The sequence below is a fragment of the Stegastes partitus genome, unplaced genomic scaffold, assembly GCF_000690725.1.
Source record: "Stegastes partitus isolate 25-593 unplaced genomic scaffold, Stegastes_partitus-1.0.2 Scaffold3714, whole genome shotgun sequence".
NCBI classification, from domain to species: domain Eukaryota; kingdom Metazoa; phylum Chordata; class Actinopteri; family Pomacentridae; genus Stegastes; species Stegastes partitus.
This window is the reverse complement of record NW_007581445.1, coordinates 1-26,703: the sequence shown is the minus strand read 5'-3', so window position 1 is coordinate 26,703 and position 26,703 is coordinate 1. Positions and strand designations below refer to the sequence as shown.

The following is a 26,703-nucleotide window of genomic DNA, read 5'->3' as shown; positions in this document are numbered from 1 at the left end:
ATAAATATTGTAAACATTGGCTTTTCTTCTGTCTTGTAAATTAATTGGTGAATTTGCTTCTTGCAGATATTTCCCCAAGACAGAAGAGTTGGTCACTGCTGCGTGTTGCCAGGGGAAACGTTAATCACATCTTTGTCAGCGTTCAGTCAACTTTTCTTGTAATATTCCTGTTATATGAAAGTTACCTTAATGTCTTTTGAATTGTATTTAACTGACTGTAGCAGCAGAATTGTTGTCATGTTAATTTATAAGAGCTGTATCACACTAAGGCTAAACAAACCAATGTTACATAATTGCTGCTGTTGTTGACCACTGATGAAGATGACTAGACGGTTTACCTGTAAACCATGTGCAATCAGCTTTTGTCTTGTAACTACATGTTACGACAGTGGCCAGTCTGATTCATAAACCCCAAGTCAAACTATTTATAAAGGTCTCCTCTGTTGTGTACAAAGAGGCCATGAAAACAGAAGCTTACAAAAGTCTTTTCAATCCGGAAACTAAAATCTTACTGGAATGTCTGCTCCAAAAACAGATTTTCAGACGATAAAGCCCCTCTGAGCGGGACACGGTCCCAGCATTTCCTCTGTATCCCTTTACCTGCTTCCTGCTTACAAACCTGTTAGGCAACTGTGGGTGTGTGTCAGAGTGTTTTGTGTCGGGGTAACCAGGCAGTTCCTGGCAATGACCTTATTCTAAAACCAAATCAGGGATGTGCCCTGAGTGAAACAAATCTAGGCGTCATCTGGTTGAAACTAATAACACGGATGAGTCATCTCTCAAACTCAAGTCCAGTTATTAAAGCCAAACCAGCAAACCTGCCAACAGCTGCTTGTTTTTTTTACAATCAAGACTTATAAATAACACACAGTACAAAGGTGAGAGTCAGGCTACAATGCCTTGTGTTTAATGGAGCGTTTACAGTTAATTATCGGTACACTGAGGTTATGAACCTCAAAGCCTTCAATAAGGCTGAGAAGCAGTTATTGCACTTTCTGACAATATTCTTCATTTTCACCTGTAAAAAAAAATGGCCATTAATAATAACAAATCTAGACTATGAGGTACAACCAGTATACACTGTGTAATATGGCTATGGTTTGCATTCATGCAAAGTCATTTATGGCTTTTACTCTATGTACATACTGTTCATTGTAGACGTGCAAAACTACAGTTGAAACGTATTGCAAACACTTGCATTAAAGCTCATTTTTTCTGTCTATATTGTAAAGCTCCTCTATTTTGTGCATGGAGGTGTAATAATTACTTTATCAACAATACATCTGATTATTAAATCCAGGCCTAACATGATGCTGGTTCTTGCAAGAGGCTGAATGAGGCTAATAACACAAGGCATCAAGACCAGGAAGTGCAAGAGTGCATCAACTTAATTAAGGCCATGCTGAGACACAAAAGTCTTGGCTGTGGTGTTTGAGCTGATAATGAACTAAGAGATGTTAGCGAGCACTGGATGAAGGTGAAAACAGAGAAAACAATGAGAATCACTGCTTTGTGAAAACAATATAACTGTCACATTACATAGCTGTAATACTTGAGGTAAACAACCAACTAAACTCTGTGTTGTGCTCATCATTTCAACAGCCTAATGCCTGAAACATGACACATAGAATCAACTGTGTTACCATGACAAGTGTTTCCTCCACCTGGGAGATAAAGAGCTCACAAGAATAAAAACAAACATTCTCTACGCTAGTGGAGACGATTACTGGAGGACAGTAGTTAGTTTCCCAGCATGTGGTGTGACAGAGAAACATTTCTGGGTGTAACGCCATCTTTAAAGGAATTTTAAGTCTTTCTTGCTGTGCTGGTTTGATTCTAATTGTCTCATTGCATTTCCAAAAGTGGCGCGTCAACATTTTCTGCTTCCCTTGTTGGTTGCCCTCTGCTGCAGCTCTGATGCTGCACAACCTGATCAAAAACTGACCTGTGAGTTACCACAGTTACCCTAGTTACTGTTCTGAGTAATCAAGGTCCTGGGATCATGTTGTCCTAGTGGGTGTTTAAGTGGACAGTCAGGTCCTTTAGCCCTGGTCAGTGAGGTGGAAACCTAACTTGGCCACAGTCATCTCTCTGCGAAGACGCATCACCTCCCAGAACATCTGCTCCGCTGGACGAGGATGAAGACAACAACAACAAAATTAATTTCAGATATGTAATTAAAAGCAAGAATCAAAAGAGGCAACAAAGTCTGTTTTATGTCTGTTTTAGCCTACCATCATGTCTCACGAGCCCCTGCTGGATGTACCGGATATAAGTGAAAAAATTGCAGACAGCCGTGATCTAGAGAGGTGGAAACAAAAGGACAAGGTCACATGCAGCAGCTCCTAACAGCAGCAACAGAAATGTTTCGAATGAAGGTAACAAAGAAAAGTGATAGTCACCCGTGCACGGCTGGAAGGAGAGATGTAATAATAGCTCCCCTTGTCGCCGAGTTTAATGCGATGTCGGCAGAGCCGCGACATGCCGCTTAATGCACATTTCCTACAAGCGCAGAAGATCAGCTGTCAGAAACGTACAGCTACAGCACATAGATATAACATAGATACATACAGTCACTGCTTTATGACAGCAAACACTGAACATGAGTTACACTTCTTCAGGTATTCAGTGATAAAACCTACATTTCTGAGTAAAGCTACATGAGAGAACACGTTCAGTTGGAAGCACATTGTAGAAGAAAAACAGCACGAAACAGAGGTGCACAATCAGAGAAAGTTAGTCACAGAAAGACGAGGAGCGAGGACATGGTTGGAGGTGTCGTTAATGCAAAACCAGACACATGCAGGGCCCCGTGTGGGTCACAAATGTACAGATTTGTTTACAACGTCTCACACATCTGGATAAGCAGACGTCATTTCATGCTACAGTAATCTGAGTTAGTGAAAAGCTGAACAAACGATTTGGTTCCTGAGAGGACTTACGTCTCTATTGCAGCCCTAAAGCCACTGAAAAAAAAAGATTTTAGATCAGACAGTGATTAGAAATGTGCCCATTGATTAAACCACTCAGATACATGGTAAGACAGTGAAAAGGAGTCAGCTATGATCAGGAATCATCAGTGGAGGAACCGAAACCAAACAAGAGTGAATATCCAGTGTTGACCTGACTATTGTTTAGCAGTGAGGAGTGAAACAGAGGACACAATGACAGCTATTGTAGATGTGACAACTCACTTAGGACCTCCACATTCTACGGCCGAGGCTTTAACCATCGGTAATGCGGACATGGCCACAGGCTCGATAGTCAGAGAGTTGTTTTCCACTGCGCTCTGAACCAGCTGGGACAGCTGTGGAGAACAGGAAGCACTAATGTTTACATTAAAATACAAACGTGGCAGTGCAGCGGTTGTTCGACGAAACAGCGAGAGTCTGACCTCGGATCGTGTGAAGGAGAGGCAGGGTCCGATGTCTTCTAAATAAATGCGACTCAGGAAGGCGGAGGAACGGTCAAGACTCGGATGTTCCTTCCACATCAAAAACTCTGCAAACAGAACTGAGTCCATCTGCAGAAAGAAAAGAAAATTTCAATCAATCTGTCAATAAACTACATGAAGCTCCACCTCTGATGCAATGTGTTTTGTAATCACCTTAGATCATGTTATGTTCATTTTAGAGCCATACAGAGTCAGGAGTTCATGTCCTGCACTGTCTGACAGACCAACTCCTGTGTTTATGTAACCCACATTCTGATTCTGGTACATATAGAGAGCCACTTCTGTTCTCTTTGTCTTTCTCTCAGGAGATAATTCACCTCCTTCCATCCTTCACACTTACAGCAGCACCATCCTAACCTTGGCTGTTGCTCAAGAATGATGCAATTACACCCTGATGGCTAAAAAGTCTTGGAGAATCTGAGCTCCTTGCAGCTGTAAGTGTTTTTAAAACACAGGCATTGACCAGTGAAACTGCAAACACCTTATGACACAATGCTAGTTATGAACTTTACTGTCCATCAGATTGAGGAGGAAAACAAAGTCTTAACAAACATGACAATAAAGGACATAATGGCGTCGTACAAAAATCATTATACAATACAGACGAAAGCTTGGTGCATCGTTTATGTTTTTAAAAGGAGACTGCAGTGGGTTTTCACACTGCATTCGACAAGAAGTTCTCACTTCTGTGTACATTTATGGTGCCTCTAATGTCTACAGCACATCCACAAATATTTAAAATGATGCTCTGTTCCTGCTGTGCACTGTCAGCTGATTAAAGAATACATTTTCACAGCAAGTCTACCATCTACCTCCTCATGTTAACACGAATTTAAAGGCACTGTAAATATGTGCTTGCTATTCTCCACTAATGACGAATATCAGTTTAACGTTAAAAGAACCAACTCTCACTACAGCCTGAATTATTAAGGCTAATATGATTTTTTAAAAGTACACTATCATTCTTATTAAACATGATTTAAACATTTTTGATGAGGTTTCACCTAAAATGTGTTATTTTAAGAATAACAACCATGATATGCACAAACACCACCATTTACAGTAAAAAAAAAAAAATAACATCTTTGCCACTCGTGTTCTGCAGTTTCTTGTAAGTTATCAGACAAAACGTACACACATGCAGCTCTATCTGCAATAAGCTGATATTAGCCAATATATCTGTATCTATCAGTGGGACTTTGGGTACAAACAAAGACTGGTTTAAACATAAAACATGTATTAAAAATTCAAAGTTGCAGTTAAGAAGCCCACTGAGAAAGAATCAGTACTCTGACTCTTCAGTGTATTTTTTACAAACTAGAGGAAGATGCTCTCAAACCATACTGGTGCATAAATGAAGATAATTACAGAAAACAATGCCAGCAGCTAGACTTGAAAGACTTATGAGGCCAAGTCAAAGGGATGCAAGTTACCTGTCTGCTGTCAGTGCCCAGCCCCTCTCTGTGCTGCTGCCATGACGGGTCATAGTTGACACTGACAGAGTGTCCAGGCATCAGGCAGAGAATCAGAGAGAGGAGAGCAGGAGCAGTAGGCTGACAGAGGAGGAGACGCCAGAGACCGACGAGAAGAACAAGTCAGAGAGAGGTTAGTAGAGAGAGAAAGAAAAAGACAAAAGCAACCTTGGCTCAATGCAAGAGATAAGAGAGACTGGAAACAGGAAAAAGAGCTACAAACAGAGGAATGCACAAGTCAAAAGTACAGAAACATACTTGCAGGAGAGAAGAAACAAATGTTTCAAACTTGGTTCAGGTTACCTCTCGGTCCTCTTTGGCCGCAGGCTGAATGGAAACAGATGAAGGCTCTGGTTTTCCAGATGAGGACGGAAAGCCTCCGCTGGCGCTCTTGTTGCGAATGTGGCCGCCGACGTGTTTGTATGCTCCCCTGGTACCTGAAGACTGCAGCTGAGGATGCAGCTGACGGTTTGGTGAAGAAGGTGTGGAGGTCAACACCAGAGTCTTGAGTGCCGTCACCTCTGCCTGCAGAACGTCAATCTGGGAGAGTGACAGGGAAAGCAACGATGAGAATTTGGAGAGGAAAAAGGTTATTTATATCTTTTAGCTTGTAAAGAACCACACTGTTCCACCAAAGCAACTTTTATGAGTTGCTTTGTTCAAATAAAGACTAATCTCACTTTGATCCTGAAACTGTCAAGGTGCTACACAGGCACTGTAATACAAAAACAGGTCCTAAACATGACTCAGCCGGTCACATTTTAACTAAAGACACACAGTAAAAACTTGACACACCTTCCCCTGAGCCTCCTTCAGCTGTTTCTCTGCTGCTGCTTGTTTGACATTAGCTTCACGCACCATCTTGTGAGCTTCCTGTTGAAAAGACGATTGAAAATGCATCAATCAGATAAACACATAATAAATATTTATGTTTGTTTATGCTTGTTGGATATAAAAAGGGTTATGCTCCTTCAAAGGTTTAATTATATCAAAGTTATTGTTGCAACTGTTTTTAGTTGCCACCTAAGTGAGGCAGGTTTAAAACTACAATTGTGCATTTGAGGACTTTCACAGCATCACACCGCTTCCCTCATCATCAGCTATCCAAATTACAGTGCACTAAGCAGAGCGCCTTGATTACTGCTGACCTCAAACAGACTGGCCGTCAGCTCCTCCAGCTCTTGTTCCAACTGATTCCTGACTTGCGACAGACGCTCACACTCTTTGTCTTTTAGTTTCAGTTCCTGAGATGTGGACGAGAAAGTGTCACAATCACATTTAACAGGGAAGAACATTTGCATTGTCATCTCTTTTTTTTTTGTTCCAGGGAACACTATCTTTTGTGTGTCTATGCGTGAGAGCATAAAGTAGGTTACAACACCTTCTTTGCAGCGTCCAGCTGTTCCCTAAGGATCTCTGACCCTTTTTCTCTTATTTCCTTTTCTCTGATCTCCAGGGAGGAGCTGCGGAGTCGGGAGAGCTGTCCATGGCCTCTGCCTGAGGTGGGCCCAGCCTGGCCTCCTCCCTCCACTCTGGACTCTGGCTCTGGATCCAGATCTACCAACCTTCACAAGACCACAATAAAAAAAATCAGCACAATCAGCATAATCTTTTGTCAAAACCGTAACAGCTAGAATAAAACCACACAATTGTATTGCGTTATAATGATAGTTCTGTGGAAAAACAAAAAGGAGGAACTCTACAGCCTGCATAATCCTGGGGACAAACTGATATCTATCATGTATGATGTCACTTTTGGGTATTCACGTTCTTCAATGAATAGTTTCTGATGAAAAAAAAAAAAGAGCCCTGGATGTTGAGTTTATCAGTCCAACATCTTTTTCACAGCAAACATTTTGCTTCTGGAAGCAGACAAAATGCAGTTATTACTAATTGAGCTGGAACAGTTAATCAGTTAGTTGTCAACTGCTACAATAATAGCCAACAACTCTGATAATCAATGAATCCGTTTGAGTAACTTTTTACGGACTGAAGGTTAAATTCTCTGATTCCAGCTTCTCCATCATGAATATTTCAGGTTTCTTTACTCCTCTGTGACAGTAAAGTGGGCTGATCAACATTTTTTTTGACCTATTATCGACCAAACAATAGATCACAAAAATAATTCAACTGTGAAAATAACTGTCCTGCTTTTCAATGTTGTCTGACTTTTTGGCGGCAAAACACTCAGATCAATAATACAAATAATCTAATACATCTGCATATTACATCTGTAAGCTTATCTGCACCGAATTATGTCATTTGCACATCCGAGCACATGATCATTTGCACATTCTGATCATTTGCACATTTCTCTATCTCTCGTATACTCTTGTAAATTTTTTAGATTTTTCTTTCTATATTATATTTCCTATATTTTTGATCTTATTTGATTCTACCTTCATTTTATACCCTATACCCTGACATTCAGTGTTGTTTTTCTGCTTTGTTTACCCCCTTTGTTGAAAATTCATGCTGCTGTAACAACTGAGTTTCCTTCTGGGGATTAATAAAGTCAGACTAAGTCTAATATTTAACATTAGTATGTATAGTAATAGGTGTTTTTTGTTTTGTTTTGTTTTGTTTTGTTTTTAACTATTATGTAAGGACAAGCTGATTAATATAGAAAATACACAACTGAATAAACAATATTTCAAACATGTATTTGCTACAACCCTCAAACTACAAACACGATCAGTGGCTCCAGTGCAGTCAACAGCCCCAGTGAGCCATTAAAGTGAATCACAGCCTGAACCTGAAGCAGATCGACTGCATTCATAACTTTATCATGTGCATCAGCGCGTTTCCATCTGGTTCCACCTCGGCTTTCAAAACTATGTGCTGATCATCCATTTCTGCAGCCGAACTGTGTCTGACAGCGTTAAAATATTTGCTCCTCCGGCTCTAATGCGTCCCACATGTTCCCAGCAGACGACCCCGGAGGGACCCCGGACCACCGTTCGGCACCCATACTACGTTAGCATTCCCAGTATTTCATGTTAATTAAAGCTTCACAGCCCACATTGCTGCTCGCAGTAACTTTTATCCCTGACTTGTAGTTCAAGTCCAAAGCAGCGGACTACCTCCAGCTAACTAGCCAGTTGGCTAACAGTTAAAGTTTGTCCCCGGACAGCCGCTCCGTCAGTGTCCGCCCTTCCCCTGCCGCTGTCCCGGGCAGCACACTAACCTCCCGGCCTGTCCGTGTGTCTGTCAGCTGCTCCCCTCCAGCTTCCTCCGGCTCTCTTCGTTATTCAATTAATAACTGTAGTCCACACGGAGCTAACGTTAGCGCGTTTCACTGAAGCTGAGGCGGCCGTTTGAAATCACAGCGGAGGAATGCGGACGCTGACGTAGACAAACAACAACAACAACAACAACAGCAGCAGCAGCAGCAGCAGCTGTAGCACAAACAAAAACAAACCGAGAAGAGGTTCGCACGGGCCAGGTGTTTCTGTCAGTGCTGTCCTCTCTTCTTCATCCACGTATGAAACCAGTGTGTCCTGTGTTTCTGCTCGCTCCTGCTCTCGCAGGTCACATGACCTCCACTCCCAGACACACACACACACACTCACATCCTTCCCGGACACACGCTTCACCTCCAGGCCTGTCAGGATCCGCACACACCCGAGGATCACACCAGCTAACTCATATCTGGACCAGGTAGTTGCTGCATTTTTAAAGAAATTAACATAAAGTGTGAGACAGCGTGCTCTCTGCAAAGCTGAGCGCGTGACAGCAGGCAGCAGCTGGTTCAGGGATTCTCTACATGTGTGATGTTAGTCTCATGTATGAGGATTTGCAGCTACAATCATATGTAAATGTGTGTCTTGTGAATAAAAATGTTTCCCTGAGTTCACCTGGACCTGCAGCTTCGACCTGTTCTCACTAGCAGCATCATTTTATGGTACATAAACTCAACACAGTGGTCCAGGTCCATCACATGTAAGACCCTCCACGTCTACAGAACATCAGAGAGTATTTACAAGGACCATCATCATCATCATCATCATCATCACCACCCACCAGCAGCATCACCTCAATGCTACAGGAGTCTGAAATAACTCAGTATTAGGGCGACCAAACGTCCTGTTTTTCCAGGACATGTCCTGTTTTCACGTCCCGTCCGTCCCTGGTTGTTTTTTATAAAGTGATGAAAATGTTCTGGTTTTCATTGTTTTTCTTTGGGCCACTAAATTGAATTATATTTGTGCGATACAACTTCAAAGATGCTTCTTGCAAAGACTTTCATGCTTATTTTAACAAAAAACTGCTGGGAAAGATCAGCTCTACAGTAATATATAGATGATGGGAAAACAAGGAGGATGAGGAAGAAAAACAGGATGAAGAGGAAAACTAAAGATATAGATATTTTTGTTAGTTTTTGTAAGTTTGTGAGAGCTATTTTTGATAAAGTTGGACTGCTAATATAACAGGTATGTTTTAGTTATTTATTATCTTTTTTTCTAATACAGAAGAGACAATATTTCTATCATTATTTCATTTTTTTTTTTTTAAACTTGTCATAACATGTTGAGTAACCTCTGAGAAGCCTATCTGAATATTTAGTAATATAACAACAGAGGAGGCGTACTTTAAATTGTATTGAAATTATAAGGCATCTTTGATAAACTCCGAGTGCCATTTGAGTATCTCATTGTCGGGCTGAGTGTCCTGGTTTTTGGTGATCAAAACATGGTCACCCTACTCAGTATTCAAGGACAGTTTCTACCCCTCATAAGACTCTAAACTCTAAAATGATCCTGCAGTTTTCTGATTTTTTTTGTTCTTGGTATGTGTTTATGTAGAAATGACAAACATGTTATCAGACTTTTTTTAAACTGTTGTATGCATAGAGAGTGTGAGCATCAGCAAACCTGACAGTAAAATGCATATCACTGGTCACACTAGTGACTGAGGGGTGTTAGATACTGACTACGCTCAGCCTCTTTTGTCTGAGTTTAGTCCTCCATCTCTCTTTCTCCCATAATTTCCTGTCAGATCTCTGCTGCACCCTCTAATAAGGCAAAAGGTACAATCAAAGCAAGTGCTGGTCTGACCCTGCCTTGGGCCTACAGCCTCGGTGATACTGGACTTACTACATCTGTGAGACGGCTTTGCTGCAGAATGAGATTTTACATGCAAAACACGCCTGAGATAAAAATCATGCACTACTTCAGTTACACACGTGGATAAATATAGACGTTTGCTTGCTGGTTTACATAATGTATGAAGTCATTTGACTTGACTGCCTGGCTCCTACAATAATGTGATGGTTGCAAGTGAAAGCATCAACAATCCTGAAGGGAACATTCTTCATAAAGAGCAGGAGCTGTGACAGACCAGGATGTAAATAATTGACAGGCCTGGTTACCTTCAGATGATTTTCTAAGCAGGAATCTTTATACTGGAGTTGGATGGAAAATGTGTCCAATAAAACCACCTCTCATGAGATTACTAGTTGTTCAGTAATGTACCTGTGCATGCATGTAAGCATCACGCATTATGTTTATGTCCTTCTTAGCTGAATAAAGAAGCTGAAGTTTACCTGAGTTGGGGCAAATAATACAACACACCTTTCAAGCTGGCATTTTAAACAACAAAACCTTCATGGTTATCCCATTCAGGAAAGTTCAAACTCATCTTGTTTGCCCCAGTGCTTCAGGATTTAAAACTTACCGTCCAACGACGCAGCCTCCCCCCTCAGTGGCTCTGCTGGACTTGTGTCTGACTGCACCTACATCAGGAGTCCCAAAGAAGACTGCAGAGGAATATACTGCGATTCCTGACCTCCCCGCCTTGAGGACTTCATATCCCGGGTTCGATGAAGCTGAAGATGGTGGAGAGGAGGAAATCTGGACGCTGTGAATTCCCTCAAAAGCATCCATGTGTGTCTCTCAGGAAGTGCAGAGACTCATTGGAAGCTGCTGGATAACATCAGTGAAGATTTAGTTTGTGAAATAGTTTGTAGGGTGATATCTGTGGGTGTTCAGCACCTAAGGTACAGAAAAGACAGAGCTACATACTGCAACTTCACATCACATTAAAACTATATGTTCAATGAACAGTCCTCCAGAGGACGAGCCATGACCTCTGCAAGTGTTTAAACTGTAACTTAAACACACTTCTGCTCTCTGAACACTGCAGAGCTTTACTTTGCAGGGTGTCACGCTAAAGGAATTTTTCTTTGAGATATCCAGTGTAAACATAAGTTAAGTACATGTGGAATGTGATACAATTCTACGAAGATTTACAGACAAAAAAAACACACAGAATATACTCACCAAAATGGACAAAAACTGAATCTCAGCTGTTGCCAGTGCACGAAAATCTGCAAAAACAGCACAAATTCTGCTTTGATAATCTCCACCTTGAGCTCAGTAAACTCTCCGCACTTCGCCCTGCTGTTGTTCTCCTGGTTAGACTGGAAGGGTTAATCACTAACACCATCTGACCAGGAACAAGTCAGCTGTACACAGTTCTTTCCAGCAGAGGGGGTCACACACAGTCTCACCTGACCTGCAGTTTTTCATACTGAACTTTTCAGGTTGAAAAAAACAGTTTCCTGCAATCCGGAGATGAGATATGTTCAGAGGTGTGTGTTTGATACAGTGAGAGGTAGATAGAAATGTGAACTTTGAATCATTGCTGAAGTTTCTTTCGTGGCCATATTTCTAATTCAAACACATCTGCTCAGCCCTCATGCCTTTCACCAGCCTATTTGTGGCGGCGTGTGCGCGCTCCACCATCCTCCGATTTGTTCAGATTAACAGGACCTGGCCTCACAATGCAGCTTTGTTGCAGAAACAGATTAACACATCAAGTGACCGGAGGTGTAGGAGTCCCTCACTCTCATTTTCTTTCCAGCTTTTCTTTCCCCAACATTCTCTCCCGACGCGGCCGCCACACATCTCCAGCCACAGAGAAGCAATTTCATTTTCAGTGGTAAGTTGGTAAATTTGACCTACAGTGACCTTTCAATGTAGTGTTTCTCTGCTAAGTTTACTTTCAGATGTGTCTTTAACCAATCAAAAAAAATATTTTAAAAAACTGTTAATTTTATTATTTAAGTAGTAAATGGAGATTAATTTTAGTTGATTTAGTATAGGAACTGTGCTCTGTATCTCAACACTAATAGGGATGTATAGATCCAAACTTGTGGAATATAGAATAAGTATTAGACACAACTGAGCTGAGCCTCCTGTTTTGTTTTCATTGCAGATATGTGACCACGTTGGCCTTATGAGATTGAGGCTGATCGCTGACGCTGAGCTCAAACGAAGCACAGAGAGCAACATCACACTGGTCTCCTTCATGTCCGGACACAGTCAGCCAGCAAGTTGGCCATCAAGCAGCAACAATGACAGTGACGTACTCACGCAGAGTTGCTGATGCAGGTCTGGGCACCTTCTTTAACCTGCTTCTGCGTTGGAAGGGCAGCATCTACAAACTGCTCTACAGAGAGCTCATCATCTTCACTCTGCTCTATTACTTCTTCAGTATTGTTTATAGGTAAGCTCTGAGAGGAAACTCTCTGAACTCCTGTAGTGTTTAGTAAAGTTCAGCCATATGAAGTAAGTAAGTAATGCTCTACACCAGTAATGACGTTTTATTTACTGTTATTATTGCCTTAAATGCATTAGATTTTAGAGCTGGTCTCCATACAAGGATCTTCAGACTCCTGGGTGTCTATGTGTCATCTTGAGAAGATCAGATTTAGAACAACAAAACTAATCTTAACTAGATGTTATAGCATCCATCCATCCATTATCTATACACCGCTTAATCCTCACTAGGGTCGTCAGGGGCTGGAGCCTATCTCAGCTGACTTAGGGCGAAGGCAGGAGACACCCTGGACAGGTCGCCAGTCTATCACAGGGCTACACTTAGAGACAGACAACCAAGCACACCACGGACAATTTAGAATCACCAATTAACCTGAGCATGTTTTTGGACTTGTGGGAGGAAGCCGGAGAACCCAGAGAGAACCCACGCTGCACGGGGAGAACATGCAAACTCCACACAGAAAGATTCCGGTGCCCCACCAGGACGCGAACCGGCGACCTTTTTGCTGCGAGGCAACAGTGCTAACCAACTGCGCCACCTTGCAGCCCCATGTTATAGCAAAACCATAGAAAAAGAACTATATTATAGGACCAACTCTCTATCTTAATCTCAGCTGCTGTCAATATAAACATCCACAATTTTCTTAAAAGTGAATTTTTACTGGACAAAGATTTTCAAATGGAGGTCAATAAACGTTTAGGAGACAACCAGCACATACAAAAGTCCTACCCATGATCTGTAATGCCATGATAGTTACACACCGATCAGCCACAACATTTCTAACCCCGTTATAACATTATGTTGGTGCCAAAACAGCTCTGATCTATCAGGGTATGGACACATGACCTCTGGGGGTGTCCAGTGTTGTTTAGCACTGGACATCAGCAGCAGTGAATCCTTTGGGTCCTGTGGGTTGTCTCTGTGTATTGGATTTGGGAGTTTCAGGAGTTCTGGGAGTTTGGAAGCCAGCCTTGGGATCTTGGTGGTGTTTCATGAGCTACTCTTGAGCAGGTTTTGCAGTGTGGCGGGGCACATCGCCCTGATAGGGAAGGCTGCTATCACGGGGGAGTGAGCACTTGCCATCAGAAGGGTGTGCTTGCAACAAATCTTAGGAGGGTGCTACATGTCAAAGTAACATCCACATGAATGCCAGAACAGAACATTGCATTCTAACAAGATGACCAATGTTATTCACACAACCTGTCAGCAGTTTTGATGGTGGGGCTGAACAGTGTAGTTTTGAAGTAGTTTTTAGGATCCTGAAAGATAAATGTCTCATATTTGAAAAGAAAAAAGGTTTTGACATAAGCAAAGATCGTTTGAGCGGTCCCAACCTGCAGACAGGAGGAAACAGTGCTAAAACAAATGACTTTTCACGAGTAAGTGTAGCACATGGTCTTCTTTAAAGGCTCACCTCAGTGCTTCAGTGTTGGAGAACTCACCAGATGTTTCCTTTACCAGGTTTGTGTTAAACAATGACCAGAAGAGGCTGTTTGAGAAGCTGTCAATATACTGCGATCGCTATGCAGAGCTCATCCCTGTGTCGTTTGTGTTGGGTGAGTCGGGGCTGACATTTCTACTCCTGTTCAGTTCATCTAAACGCCTGTGTTCCTGGACACCATCACTGAAACTTGCCATCTACTTATTTACTGTTTTTCACCAGGTTTCTACGTGACTTTGGTCGTATCTCGTTGGTGGGGCCAGTTTGAGAACGTACCCTGGCCAGACCGTTTGGCGGCGTTGGTAGGAGGTCACGTCCGCGGAGCTGACGAGGCCTCCAGGCTGACCCGTCGAACGCTGATGCGGTACGCCAACCTCTCTGGTGTGCTCATCTACCGCTCTGTCAGCACAGCCGTCTACAAGAGGTTCCCCACCATGGAGCATCTGGTGCAGGCAGGTACGATGAAACCTCAAAGGTCTGGGGTCTGGTTTTCATCACACTGAACACAAACATGTTCAAAGCTGCCCTCTCAATTTGCATCAGTTAAAAGTATTGAAGAAACAGTCAAACGTCCCTTTTAGACTTATACATAACAACAAATAGGTCCAAAAGCAAAACATCAGTCTCCATCTGATGTGGTTGGACTATTTGTAAGGTGCTTGTTGCTACTTGGTGACTGAGCTCACAAGTTCTGCTGACCAAAATCAAAACAAGCATCATTTGGCTGCTGTCATCTCCACACTATCCCGTGTCCCGCTCAGGTTTGATGACGTCTGAGGAGTTGAGGCACCTAGAGGATCTGCCATCTCCACATAACAAGTTCTGGGTGCCCTGCATGTGGTTCGTCAGTCTGGCTCTGAGAGCACGGACTGAGGGTCGCATCAACAACGACGTGGCGCTCACGGCCATCCTCACTGTAGGTGTTCATGTCTGCAGGTCCAAGGGGCCGGAACTTCTTCAAATCTTAGCTTCAAAGCGTTTTCTGGTTTTGCATGACTCTTGCTTTTTTTTTCTCTGTTCAGGAGTTGAATAGTTTACGGGCAAAGTGTATGAAGCTGTACGGTTATGACTGGATCAGCCTGCCTCTTGTCTATACTCAGGTTTTTTGATGCTGCATTGTGTGCTGTAGCCAAAATACAGTTGATGATTTGGCAGTAGAACAAAAAGACCCAGTAGTTCTCATTCACTGTCAAAAAATGATGCCAAAAACAATGACAGTAAACTAGTTTTAGACGACTAAAAAAGATGTACTCTTACAACAATCCTTTTGTACCTAAAATGATTAACTCAATCAAAATGAATTTGATGAACAAAAAGAGAGTGAAATGACTAAATTGACTTTGGAAATTTTTCTCTGAGGTCGTTTTGAACACTGCCAGACTTGACTGATGTTTTTTAATTAGGTGGCGACGGTAGCAGTCTACAGCTTCTTCCTGGCCTGTCTGATTGGTCGTCAGTTCTTGGATCCGGCTCAGGGTTACGCCGGTCACGATCTGGACTTCTACCTGCCTGTTTTCACCCTGCTGCAGTTTTTCTTCTATGTTGGTTGGCTCAAGGTGAGGCTCAGCTGATTATATGATCCACTCACAGAAATTTGATTCATTTCTTCACTTCTGACCTTTATTGAGGAGGTTTTTTGTCTTGTTTCAGGTGGCTGAGCAACTCATAAATCCTTTTGGTGAAGATGACGATGACTTTGAAACCAACTGGCTTGTTGATCGCAATTTACAGGTGTGGATCTAAAACAAAGTGTTTGTTTTCCATCGACAACACATTGTGGTTGTCTTGTTTGACCTGCAGCGGTTCTCAATGTGTCCCAGGTGTCCTTGTTGTCTGTGGATGAGATGTACGACAGCCTGCCGCTGGTTGAGAGGGACATGTACTGGAATGAGTCTGAACCTCAGCCTCCCTATACAACTGCCAGTGCTGAACATCGCAAACCCTCCTTCATGGGCTCAGCTTTGGACATCAGGTTCACAACAGTTTTTGTTGTCTTGCAGACATTTCTCAAATCTACTCTTCACATGTGGTTAACCTTCTGCTTGATCTAAACCAGTGTTCCTAAGGAGGAGATGGAGTTCCAGTCCAATCTGGAGCAGATCAAAGAAAATGAGGAAGCTAACTACTCCACGCCGCTGCTTGGAGGGTTGGGTCGTCTTCTCGGTGTCCAGTCCCCGAACTTCCCTCGCTCCTCCCGGGTCTCTCTGCTGCGTCGCCGCCCTGGAGCGCCGCTAAGTCGCTTCCCTCTTTACCTGCACCCAGAGGCGCCATCGACTCCAGGTCAAGGCCGCCCGCCTTTAAGCCAGGATCCGGACTACGCCTTCTCCACCTTGCCCTTATATGAGAGACCAGGTTTCTACAGCTGCCCACAAACACCCATCCACTGCGTGCCCCCTGCGGTGCCCCGACCTCGACCCGCCCGGAGAACCCAGAATGAGTGGGATCGCAGCTGTAGCTCCCTGGCCCCTCCAATGGTGGGCTCACAGCTGCTTCCTCCCGACACCCCTAACCACGTCCCCCCACCACCGTCCTCTGCTTTCCCCTGGCTGAGTGAGGATGGTGAGACTCAGAGCGCCCCTACCTTCTCCTTCCCCGACCCTCCACCTGAACTCTGTCCGATATCTAAACTCAGACCGGGACACGGCCTGCTGTCTCGCCGCCCTCCCCCTCCTCGCCTCACTCTGGACACCCTCCCATCAGCTGACAGCCAGCCTGGACCCCCAAGTGCTCGGGCCGCAGGAGGCGGAGGAGAAAGGGTGTTCTCGTTCAGTCCTCCCTCTCGCACGGCGCCAGCAAATCCCAGTAATCCCAACAGCAGCTCTAGCAGCATTAATGCAACAAGCACCAACAGCGCTGGCACGACGGGAAGTCTCTGCAACGGTACAGGTCACGGTAATTTTAGTAACCATGGGAACTTCAGCGCCAACATGAGGGCGAGCAATGGGGGCACCAACGGCGGGCTGAGCAATAACATGAACACTGTTTCCACTTCAGCGCCATCGCAGCAAGAAACCAATCAGCAAAACTCACCCAATGATTCAGGGATCTCATTGGCTGAAGGGGACCTGCTGGGTGTTCTGGTGGACGGTGGGGCGAACAAGGCGGCAGGAGGGAGGGAGCAGGACTCAGAAAAGAAGGTGTGACACTGTTTTTTTTTAGTGCATGTGGTATTCAACCTGCTCCACACCACAACAGGTACTGAACTGTGTTACTTCTGAAATGCTTTAAAGCCATCTGGAGCCAGCTTCAGCACAGAGTTATTCTCCACTTCCTGATACACTCGCACAGAAGAATTAACCTACTTGTAACGCAAAAAGCACCTTAAGAGATTTAACCGTCAACATGTGAAGGAGAAATAAGAAATACTTTCCGGTTTCCTCTGAAACACCACAACAAGAGGCCAAAATGTGTATATTCTTAATCTCTGGTAGTCTTAGCATTGTTTCCACAAGTGTACTCTTTAATAAATATTACTTATCACATGTTATGCTTCTTTTTAAAATAAAAATTGAAACCTGAAACTATTTGTACATTACTACTTTATTTTCTGATTACAGGAGTGCATTGTATGGACATTTTGACTTAAATTCAAAACTACAAATACTATAGAAGCAATCTGACCGGCTGTGAAGAAACATTTTTAATGCATATAACCTCCCCGTTTACATGAGTGTGTATCAGATGTAATAGTTCGTGACATAAAATGTGCACAAACAATTCAACAATGATTTTCTTTAAAAGTATGCAGCCAGTGTACCAAACTTAGATTGTGATGTCCAACACATAAAGAAGTAAAAAATAAGTAGGTAGCAGCTTTATACAGTGGTCCCAGAATTAACAGTAAATAATAATGAGCAAATAAAGAAGTAAAACTCAATTGCTAATGCAGTGTTTCAAGCAATACATAACGTAACAACAATATCTTGGTCTGTGGTTGTGGTCCCATGTTTTTGGCCTGTGATTCCTTAAAGGTGGAGAAAGCCATTCCTGAGGACAATTGTTGGTATCTGAACTTAGCCTTCAGAGTTCCTACGGAGACCTCTGCCCGAAATTAACAAACCCACATTGTCACCTCAATAATAATAACAACTGGCCTTGCTGACCAAAAAAAGTCATGTGTAGAATCTGGACATCTCTGTCTTATGACGGAAACAAAACATCATTTGAGTGAAAACTAGTGAGTTAGCTGTTGCTATTGCTTTTACCGGCTAGTAGAACCATGGAGTCGGCTGCAGAGTCCATCCCTTCCCTGGTGGAGCTAGATGATCTGCTGCAGTGGTTGCTGCACAGAAGAGGCCAAGTAGGATGGGATTCTCAGTCTGCGCCATGAGCACAGGAGCAGAGCCCTGTGGTGCTGAAACTGGCTTCCTGCTAGTCTTTTTGCCTGGGAAATAGTGATGTGAGAACTGGGTAATGCTGTTTCTCACATCTCCTCTACAGTGCACAAAAAGGGGGAGCAGTGTTTTAAAAATCGTTTGAATTCACTCTGTTGTATGGAAAATGTACAAAGCCAGAGCTAAGTACACAAATTTTGAACACAGGACGGCTAGCAGACCGCCAGGAAATATTCACAGAACTCAACAGAGTGTATTGGATGAGAATGATTCACTCCACCTTTAAAACGATGTAAAAAATGTCTTCTTTGCACCCCTGATCGCAGGTTATGGCTTTTATGTGGACTTAAACTAAAAAGCAATAGCTCCTCCTAGGGCTGCTTAAAGAGAAGCAAAAGTCTCCAGTATTCCACAAACAAATAAAATAAAAATTCAAGAAGTCAGAAAATAATAATTTTATCTAACAGATGTATATTTTTTTTCCTTCCATTAAGATAATTACAAACAATCAAAGCTGAATGATCATTTTTCAAATCAATGTAATTCCACTTAATATAAAACACTGACATATTGCAGCCTCCACTCACACTTAATGCTCAAGGAGAAGCAAATATTTATTTAAACATTAAAACAGTCAGTATAATACGGGGATATCTGCAGCAGTCCAGTTTAGAAAGCTACAGTATCTATGGCTTTTTAAAACAGCTAACAAACATAAATATAACAGTGTTATGTTGTCATCTGTAGCAGGTGTCAGGCTGGTTTCACAGCTTAGTTTAGCTGCCTTCTTCAGCCATGGTGTGTTTGTCAAAGAGGTACTCAGCCAGGCCACTCTGCGGAGCTCCCATACGGCGCAGGTTTGAGATCCAGTCGGCGAGCTCTTTGATAGATTTCACCTGCTCATCCAGGTAATGTGTTTCTATGAAGTCACACATCTGTGGAGGAAACAGGACAAAATGTTGCATCTTATTAGACTGTCAGCTCCAAACGGCAGATACAGGAATTTATCTGAGTCTGTGTCTCACATGAGGGTCATTGTGCTCGGACGCCATTTTCTGCAGGTCCAGCAGGGATTGGTTTACGCTTTTCTCCAGCTGCAGGGCGCACTCCAGAGCCTCCAGGCCGCTCCCCCACTCGTCCCTATCAGGTTTCTGACACATAAATAATTAATGGGAATTTAACACTGATTTGTTCAAATAAAACGTGCTAAAACAGGAATCTGGACACATTATTATTATTGCAGTTTTGGTCATAGAAAATCTAGAGACATCACTTTGGACTAAGGATTTGTACGGGCACTTTTTTTGATTCGAAAAACAGGCATTAATCAAGTTTTTTCATCCAAACTTTTTTTTTTTCCCAAAAATAAAAGGATCCTTACATACCCTGACATCCTGCAGAAAAATTTTGCCTCCCCGCTTGTTCTGCAGACTCATCAGCTTCTCTGCGTGCTCACGCTCCTCTTTGGACTGTTTGTGAAAAAACTTTGCAAAATTTGGGAGGGATTTGTCATCCCTTTCAAAATAGTACGCCTAAAAGCCAGGAGAGAAACAGGATGAGAAACATGACTCACTGACTTAATACCGTGCTACAATACATGATGCTGCTGGCTTGAGAGGAGTTCTTACCATGGAGAGATAAACATAAGAGGCGTACAGCTCCAGGTTTATCTGTCGGTTAATGGCAGCCTCGCAGTCCTGGTGGAAGTTTTGTCGGATTTGCGAACTCATTTCTGTATTGAATAAAACAATTAATAAATAAGTGAGCAAATGCCCACAGACTCTTCTGTTGGTCAAATGTAGGGCAGTACGTAACTGGAGAGGCATATTATGCAAGTATATAGACATGAATAGAAAACCTAAATTAGTCGATGCATGTTGTGCCATGAAACATGACCAACAACGAGAGGGCGACAAACACACATTGGACCACAAATGAGAGAGCTGACGGCACCTCATATAGCACAAAGTATTCATTAACTTATGTCTCTGAGACGCCTGCAAAACTGAATACATGGATTTCCAATGACAGCATCTTTATGCCAACATGCAGAACACTAAATCAAATAACCATCTGCCACCACTCACTTGCCCCAAATGACAAGAACCTTCTATTCACATAACCAGAGTGGGAATTTAGCAACAGCCACATTCAGGAAAATATGAAACTGGCTACTAGATTCCAGTCACAAAACAATGATTTACTGTTGAATGGCTGGTGATGTTAAACATTTATCTGTCAGTGGCTGGTAGATGCTGAACAACACAGAAGGCAAATGATCTGTTGTTCTGACTTAGAAGAAAAGTTTGAAAGTCTAATTTCAATTGTTATGGTTAGAAAATGGGTCAAATGTGTAACCAGCAAACAGTCAGTCCTGTACCAGTGACATCTTATAAGACGACTTTATTTAAATGATACGATGCCACAGATGATAAGAGATACACGAGAATGGGCAATTGGCATGCTGCATACTGGAGTGTCCACAAGTACAGCATTTGTTCTTTAAGAAGTTGTTTCTGACAGCATGATACCACAGACATCTGCAACATTTGTAGTTGTGTTTGGTGTATGTCCAAGTTTTGAGACACGTCTTTGTAATTTCGCCCTGATACAATGGAAGTGGATGGACATAATTGAAGTAGTTAGTTTCTTAGATGTTTATTGTAGCTCTAGTGGATCTACTACTTTCTCATAAAACATCCACTCCAACTTAAAACAAACTGCCAGGTCTGTGGGGACAGTGATTTGTGTGCATTGACCCTTTAAGAGAATAGCTGCATTCATATCGACCCAGACTGAATGACCTTCATATCACAATAACAGGAAAACAAAGGCCAACTGTGTATTTAACTAAGACGTTATTAATCAAAGATACTAAACTATCTCAACTGTAGTCTTGATGTACAGCTAGTCACAGATATGAATGATAAAAAACAAACAACCATGGTGAACAGGACAACACACACTGGGTCTGTTCACTAACTGATTATTTTTAGGAATAAAACACAAACATTGTTCAGCTGCTAATGCAGACAAACGTCACGTTCAGTTGGTCCCATGAAAGATGCCAACATGGAGGCTGGATAGTTTATTAAAGCAGAGAGCAGCCTTGGCTGGAAATAATACTGCTTTTACTCATGGAAACTAGCACGTCCCAGTTAGGCAGCAGCCTAACCAGTAGCATGCTAACGAGGCTACTAGTGAAGTTACCTGACGGAGTTAGTCACTGCTAGCTAGTCAACCTGCACCAGCTCGTCCCATCAACGGCAGACAGTTAGTAAGCTAGCTAACAGGCTGAGCTGACGGTTAAATAAACCCACCTGCTTTTTGACGACTCCTCACTTTGTACTGAAGAAATTGAGCCTGTTTGTGATACGGTCCAATATTATTATTTATAATAATTAGGCTGGTATTTGTCAGACTAGTAGACGGTGCTGCTGTCTGTCCGTGTCAGCGGCGCAGTCTGAACGACGCAGCGACGTCTGCGGTGAAAGGTGCGGGACGGACGAACCAGACAGCAGCAGGAAACGGTCCATGTGCTCAGGTGTTCAGGTTTAACTGTCACAGATTTACGTAGATTTAACCGCAGCTTCTGACTCCACAAACAGTGATACAGCGTTTTATCTCCAATAAATCATCACTTCATTACACAGGGCTGAATGTAAACGTGCTCTTTGCCCAAGTTTTAGGTAATTTTCTAAACATGTTCAGGTTTAGGCATGGAATTATTTAATAATATTAAATAAACATTATAATAAAACGCATGAAATATATTGCAAAATAAATAAGAAAAAATCTTTTTTGTATTTTATTATTATTAATAATAATAATAAAAAAAAATAAGCCCCTTAGAAAATTTTAAAAATCTATATTTTGAATTTTTTTCTTTTCTTTTTTTTAAAAGAGAACTATAATTATTACATCTATTCCTGGATTTATTTCTTAGCCATATCCAATTATTTTGTGGGAAATTTTTCAAGTATTTTATTAATATTGAATGAAGCTGCTTTCCACTGTAAAACACTGAGTGGTGTAAACACTTTTCAATACAGAGAGTGGTGAACAATGGAGCAAACATCAGAAACTATTTTAGCAAACAGCTAACTGTACTTTAAGTCACTGCTGTTCAGTCTTCATTTACAGTGTGTACAGGTCCAGGGTCAAATATTGTCATAATTTGCACCAGAATCTGCATTAGCCAGTTAAACTGCAGGTACAGACAAGAGAACATGCCGGAAAGTTCCTTTTGTAGAATACAATGAGCTTTAAGTTTACATTGTTTTGTTTTTTGTAATTTAACAATATAAGTGCATTTTCTTCTGTATTTACACTGGACTGCGCATACATATATATCACCAACAATTTAAATATTGTGCTTTTGGAAAGTGATACAGCCAAAGTCAGCCATTTTTAAAAGTTTTTAGGAAACGCCCAAGCACCTTCAGTTGTAAATTTGACACGTATGCATCTAATTCTCTTTTCAAGTCCAGAATTATTAAATAATCTCACTACAGAATCCCTAGCATAGCAGCTTTCAACCACCGAGTTGTCAAGCATTTGTAAATTTGCAAACTTCCATTTTCTGACCTGAAAACTATTACTGGCTTTAAACAAAGCGCAGACTCATCCTGAAAATCATGCTGCTAATAGCGACTAGGTGACAAAGTCATCAGACAAAAAACAGACCTTTAATATTGACATGGCAAAGCAATACACCCATAAATACTAGAAACAGCCACATTCCTGGTGTTGTACTTGCTGCCTTACTGTCCTGGTACGACAGAATGAGACCAACCCATCACCAATATTAGTGGTTCTGCTTTGTTACAGTGAAAAGTCAAAACTCTATAAAAAGCAAAAACTTAAAACCAATTCCATGAAAATCAAAGTCTGAGATATGAAGATATGGTCATTTCTTATTAAAGAATCAACAACACTAAAAATGCAAATAAAAACATTCAGAGAAAACATGTTACTTTATTTGAAACAAAATGTTCAAAAATTAAACTTTATACAGCAGCGTGTACATCTGTATGAGTGTACAGACGTTACTTGTTTCCACCCGGAGGTGAGTGCCACACCGCAGAGCTGGTGCGTTTAAAATACCGAGGCTTGCTCTTGTAAAAGATGTTTTCCAGTCTTGGTGACTCAATTATTCCAAAGAAAGAGTCTAAATCAGGAGGGTTGAAGTATTGCTTCATAATTATCTGCTGCAGATTGGGACCTGGAAAGAGGAAACAGACATCAAATAGGTCATTCATCGTTCACAATCATGTACACATCAATCAGGAATAAGACACGTTACAGCTGACTGCCAAGTCCTGCACCCCAGTTACTGCTGCTCATAAATCACATAATGCAATTTACAATAAGTGGGGCACTTTTAGCATCAAAGCTTTGACTAATCATCAAAACAATATGCTCTTGATTGTATCGTGCGATCATTATTTTGTTGGCTGCAATCGCCACTTGTGCCGGCAGCCTTCATTAGCTGTGAGTGGTGAGGTAATTAAGATAACATTGGTTGGGTGAAAACACGGCTGATTCTTTAATGTTTGACTTTTACAAGACCCTTGTAAAAAGCTCTTTGTACGCACTGACAGCCACTTGTGATATCACGCTAAAAGACTCAGTTTAAAGCTGCACGTTCCATCCAATACAGCCAATCCAGTGTTGGATTAATAAGCAACTACTACAGTAGTTTGTGGATACTGAAGAGTCTGAGCATCATCACAATAAATAAATAACTGCACTAAGTCACACAAACCTTCTGCCCAGGACGGAATAGGTTTCCTCGGTGCAGACTCATCGTCGGTGGAGTCGTCACTGTTTTGGTCCATCCCGTAATCCTCTGCACTTTTGGACGTAATCAAAGGTTTATTGCTGCCTTTTGGCGTGATGACGTATGACTGTGGTGAGGACTGCAGCAGGAGAAGGATTAAAAAAAAAAAAAACATTATGAGGCTTTATGTTCAAAAGGACTTTTTTCTGTTATGTTTTAAGATAGAAATTGATGAAATATGTGCACCTAAAGTGTATCATGAATATTTACCTCACAATCCACCACATTGGGGCCACCACCTTTTCCTACAGGTGTGCTCAACACGGAGCGCTGAGAAGACAAGTGGACAATAACAGATGTCACAAAAGACAAACACAAAGCTGTACAAACATTCTATAAATGACTCATGTGGTTTTACAGCCACAGAATAGCAATAATTGATTAATTGACTGAGTATCCGTATAATGTTTTTTTCCCCACCCCCAGTGTCTTTATAAACAGTACAAGGCCACCTCGAGAAAAAGTGCTGCAGTCAAAATCACTTTTTCAACCAATTAAGTTTTTGCAAGACTGCTAACATTGGTTCACGTTGAAATTTTTTACAGAAAGGTGCTGGTGCAATCACGGTTGTTCCTTTTCAGGTCTATTGTGAGCTGTATATTTTAGAGATGATCACAGTGAGGGCCAATGCTAGTCCATCATACAACTGAATTAAGAGTGATAACAAGATGTTAAGATACGGTTTTAACAGAAACAAAACCAACATGCGTTTTTGATGAAGCGATAAGGTAAACTCTTGAATGCCCTGACTGCACTGTTTGATGTACCTAAACCAGACCACAAGGGACGTGGCACTACATACACAGGTTGGAAACATTTTAATTCCAATGTGTCCACATGTTTGCTAAAGATTGAGGTGAAAAGTGACGGTGTGAGTAATTAGATTCTTACCTCAATGTCCACAGTCACATTCAGGGCAGCACACGTCTGCATTAGAGATGAGAAGGAAGGAAAAACAAGGTACATTTAAGAATAACATTGCAAATAAGATATTCTCCAAAAAAAAAAAAAGTACACGAGAAAGATATGGTTATTTAATATCTAACACATAACACAATGTCTGGTTGTGTAATGTACAAAACAGTAAAAAAAATAAATACAAATTGAAATGTAAAAAAATAAAAATAAAATCAGTTTTCATCAGATTCTGTAGGTTTTAGGCTCTTTAATGAGTTTCTCAACCAAAGTTCTGTGAATAATCCACAGAAAAGACTAACAATTGCTTTATATTTAAAAAAAATGTTAAAGAACAAAGTCTACGGACAACTAGGACAAATAAAGCCAAATCTACCTACTGGGCCAGTCACACTTTGGCTGAACCTTCAAACTGACAATAAGTAGCCTTTAATTCAGCTTTGACTCAGTCTAAACCGCCTGTGTCCATTAGGTTAAGTATTACTTTCCACTGTCTGGGTACCTGTGTGGCCTCTTTCTGCTTTGCGGCTTCTCTCTCTTTAAGAGCTTTCTCTTTTGCAGCCAGTCTTTGCTGCTCCTCCTGGTGGAAAAAAAAACACAATCACATCAATAACCACATAGTTGAGCAGCTATATGTCAAACTCGAAGTTGCTGAATATGTCTCAAAATGATGCATGTATGAGTGGACTAAATATCTAAAGTTGTAAAAAAAAAAAAAGAATTATGTGCTATAAAAACCTTTTGTTGCACTGCTAAAGCATCACAGGAAACATTTTCTGTTTGAATTTCTTACCAGTTTTCGTTTTTCCTCAAGCGCCTTCCTCTTCTCTTCCAGTTCCCTCATCTCCTTCTCTCTGGCTGCTCTCTCCAGTTCACGTTGCAGAGCGAGAGCCTTTTCTTTTTCCACTCGCTCCCTGGAAACAAACATCAAGTCAGTAAAACAATGTCTAAACCTTTAAGATGTTCGGGTTACTTTGTAAACAAGCCATTGTGGTTACGATGTTAGGTATGGATGGGACCCATTGGGATTTTATCAATACGGGTATTTATTGATATTCTTCCACATCATAGCACCGTTTATCCATTTATCTCATAAAACTGCAACGTGATCATTTCCGACTGTTAAATGTAGATTCTGCGATTTTAATGCAATATACTTTTTGTCAATCTCAGTGAATATCTTTATATGCCTCATTAGCTGTCCATTCTGTATGTGCACTGGGCAAAAAACCCAAACAAATGAAAAATCCTAACAAACTAACAAAAAAAAAAAAAAAAAAACATTTATCGAGGCCTGGACGAATCCAAGCAGCACGATTGTGTCCTGAGTACGTTTGCACAGAACAGACGGAGGGAGATGTTAAGTCCGACGCATGCATCTAAACATGCTAACAGGCTAAATAAAAAATAATCTCTCCAGAATCACAGACGCCATTTGCAGCTGCTGCTCACGGGGATGGAGAATAAACTAAAGGTAGATTTATAGCTGTTAATTTAGTGAGTGTGTGTGATCTACCGGTCGTTTGAAATATATGTCATACATATGAAAGCAGAGAGTCGCTCAATGTTGACAGCAGGGAGGTGATAAGACCAGCACAGGCAGCAGCACTTAACTTAATGTTAGTGTTTAAACTTCAGCTGGGGCTCTAACCTGTAGCTGGTAAATTATGCTTTAAAAAAAA

General features: G+C 41.7%; 4 protein-coding genes across 4 annotated transcripts; 1 reads left to right on the top strand and 3 right to left on the bottom strand.

The window, feature by feature from the left end:
- Positions 1 to 879: 879 nt before the first annotated feature.
- On the bottom strand, positions 880 to 6,487 carry rab3il1 (RAB3A interacting protein (rabin3)-like 1). Its single transcript, XM_008306586.1, has 9 exons — positions 6,308 to 6,487; positions 6,075 to 6,170; positions 5,722 to 5,799; positions 5,230 to 5,466; positions 3,395 to 3,523; positions 3,195 to 3,307; positions 2,403 to 2,502; positions 2,235 to 2,301; positions 880 to 2,128 (listed from the first exon to the last, which is right to left on the bottom strand). The coding sequence occupies exons 3-9, from the start codon at positions 5,785 to 5,787 to the stop codon at positions 2,043 to 2,045; spliced, it is 798 nt and encodes a 265-aa protein (XP_008304808.1). The 5' UTR covers positions 5,788 to 5,799; positions 6,075 to 6,170; positions 6,308 to 6,487; the 3' UTR covers positions 880 to 2,042.
- Positions 6,488 to 12,283: 5,796 nt separating this feature from the next.
- Positions 12,284 to 17,073, top strand: best1 (bestrophin 1). The gene is made up of 9 exons (XM_008306587.1): positions 12,284 to 12,435; positions 13,951 to 14,045; positions 14,153 to 14,386; positions 14,692 to 14,846; positions 14,953 to 15,030; positions 15,334 to 15,486; positions 15,581 to 15,661; positions 15,751 to 15,902; positions 15,987 to 17,073. The coding sequence occupies exons 1-9, from the start codon at positions 12,284 to 12,286 to the stop codon at positions 17,071 to 17,073; spliced, it is 2,187 nt and encodes a 728-aa protein (XP_008304809.1).
- A 379-nt stretch (positions 17,074 to 17,452) lies between these two features.
- On the bottom strand, positions 17,453 to 21,725 carry LOC103376212 (ferritin, heavy subunit-like). The gene is made up of 5 exons (XM_008306585.1): positions 21,585 to 21,725; positions 19,893 to 19,996; positions 19,650 to 19,796; positions 19,290 to 19,415; positions 17,453 to 19,199 (listed from the first exon to the last, which is right to left on the bottom strand). The coding sequence occupies exons 2-5, from the start codon at positions 19,992 to 19,994 to the stop codon at positions 19,041 to 19,043; spliced, it is 534 nt and encodes a 177-aa protein (XP_008304807.1). The 5' UTR covers positions 19,995 to 19,996; positions 21,585 to 21,725; the 3' UTR covers positions 17,453 to 19,040.
- A 1,208-nt stretch (positions 21,726 to 22,933) lies between these two features.
- LOC103376211 (inner centromere protein A-like) lies at positions 22,934 to 25,954 on the bottom strand. Its single transcript, XM_008306584.1, has 6 exons — positions 25,815 to 25,954; positions 25,524 to 25,601; positions 24,998 to 25,033; positions 24,317 to 24,376; positions 24,032 to 24,185; positions 22,934 to 23,488 (listed from the first exon to the last, which is right to left on the bottom strand). The coding sequence occupies exons 1-6, from the start codon at positions 25,947 to 25,949 to the stop codon at positions 23,313 to 23,315; spliced, it is 639 nt and encodes a 212-aa protein (XP_008304806.1). The 5' UTR covers positions 25,950 to 25,954; the 3' UTR covers positions 22,934 to 23,312.
- Between the last annotated feature and the right edge of the window lie 749 nt (positions 25,955 to 26,703).

What these genes read in the sequence shown, in the direction of transcription:
- rab3il1 (XM_008306586.1), bottom strand. Translation starts at nt 5,787, where the DNA reads ATGGTGCGTGAAGCTAATGTCAAACAAGCAGCAGCAGAGAAACAGCTG. An exon ending in CTCCTTCCAGCCGTGCACGG is followed by an intron (nt 2,302 to 2,402) that starts GTGACTATCACT and finishes CCACCTCTCTAG; the next exon opens with ATCACGGCTGTCTGCAATTT. An exon ending in GGGGCTCGTGAGACATGATG is followed by an intron (nt 2,129 to 2,234) that starts GTAGGCTAAAAC and finishes ATCCTCGTCCAG; the next exon opens with CGGAGCAGATGTTCTGGGAG.
- best1 (XM_008306587.1), top strand. Translation starts at nt 12,284, where the DNA reads ATGACAGTGACGTACTCACGCAGAGTTGCTGATGCAGGTCTGGGCACC. An exon ending in TGCCTCTTGTCTATACTCAG is followed by an intron (nt 15,031 to 15,333) that starts GTTTTTTGATGC and finishes TTTTTTAATTAG; the next exon opens with GTGGCGACGGTAGCAGTCTA. An exon ending in TTGTTGATCGCAATTTACAG is followed by an intron (nt 15,662 to 15,750) that starts GTGTGGATCTAA and finishes AATGTGTCCCAG; the next exon opens with GTGTCCTTGTTGTCTGTGGA.
- LOC103376212 (XM_008306585.1), bottom strand. Translation starts at nt 19,994, where the DNA reads ATGAGTTCGCAAATCCGACAAAACTTCCACCAGGACTGCGAGGCTGCC. An exon ending in TTTTTCTGCAGGATGTCAGG is followed by an intron (nt 19,416 to 19,649) that starts GTATGTAAGGAT and finishes TTTATGTGTCAG; the next exon opens with AAACCTGATAGGGACGAGTG. An exon ending in CCGAGCACAATGACCCTCAT is followed by an intron (nt 19,200 to 19,289) that starts GTGAGACACAGA and finishes TTTCCTCCACAG; the next exon opens with ATGTGTGACTTCATAGAAAC.
- LOC103376211 (XM_008306584.1), bottom strand. Translation starts at nt 25,949, where the DNA reads ATGTTTGTTTCCAGGGAGCGAGTGGAAAAAGAAAAGGCTCTCGCTCTG. An exon ending in AGCAGAAAGAGGCCACACAG is followed by an intron (nt 25,034 to 25,523) that starts GTACCCAGACAG and finishes TCTCTAATGCAG; the next exon opens with ACGTGTGCTGCCCTGAATGT. An exon ending in TATTCCGTCCTGGGCAGAAG is followed by an intron (nt 23,489 to 24,031) that starts GTTTGTGTGACT and finishes TCCTCTTTCCAG; the next exon opens with GTCCCAATCTGCAGCAGATA.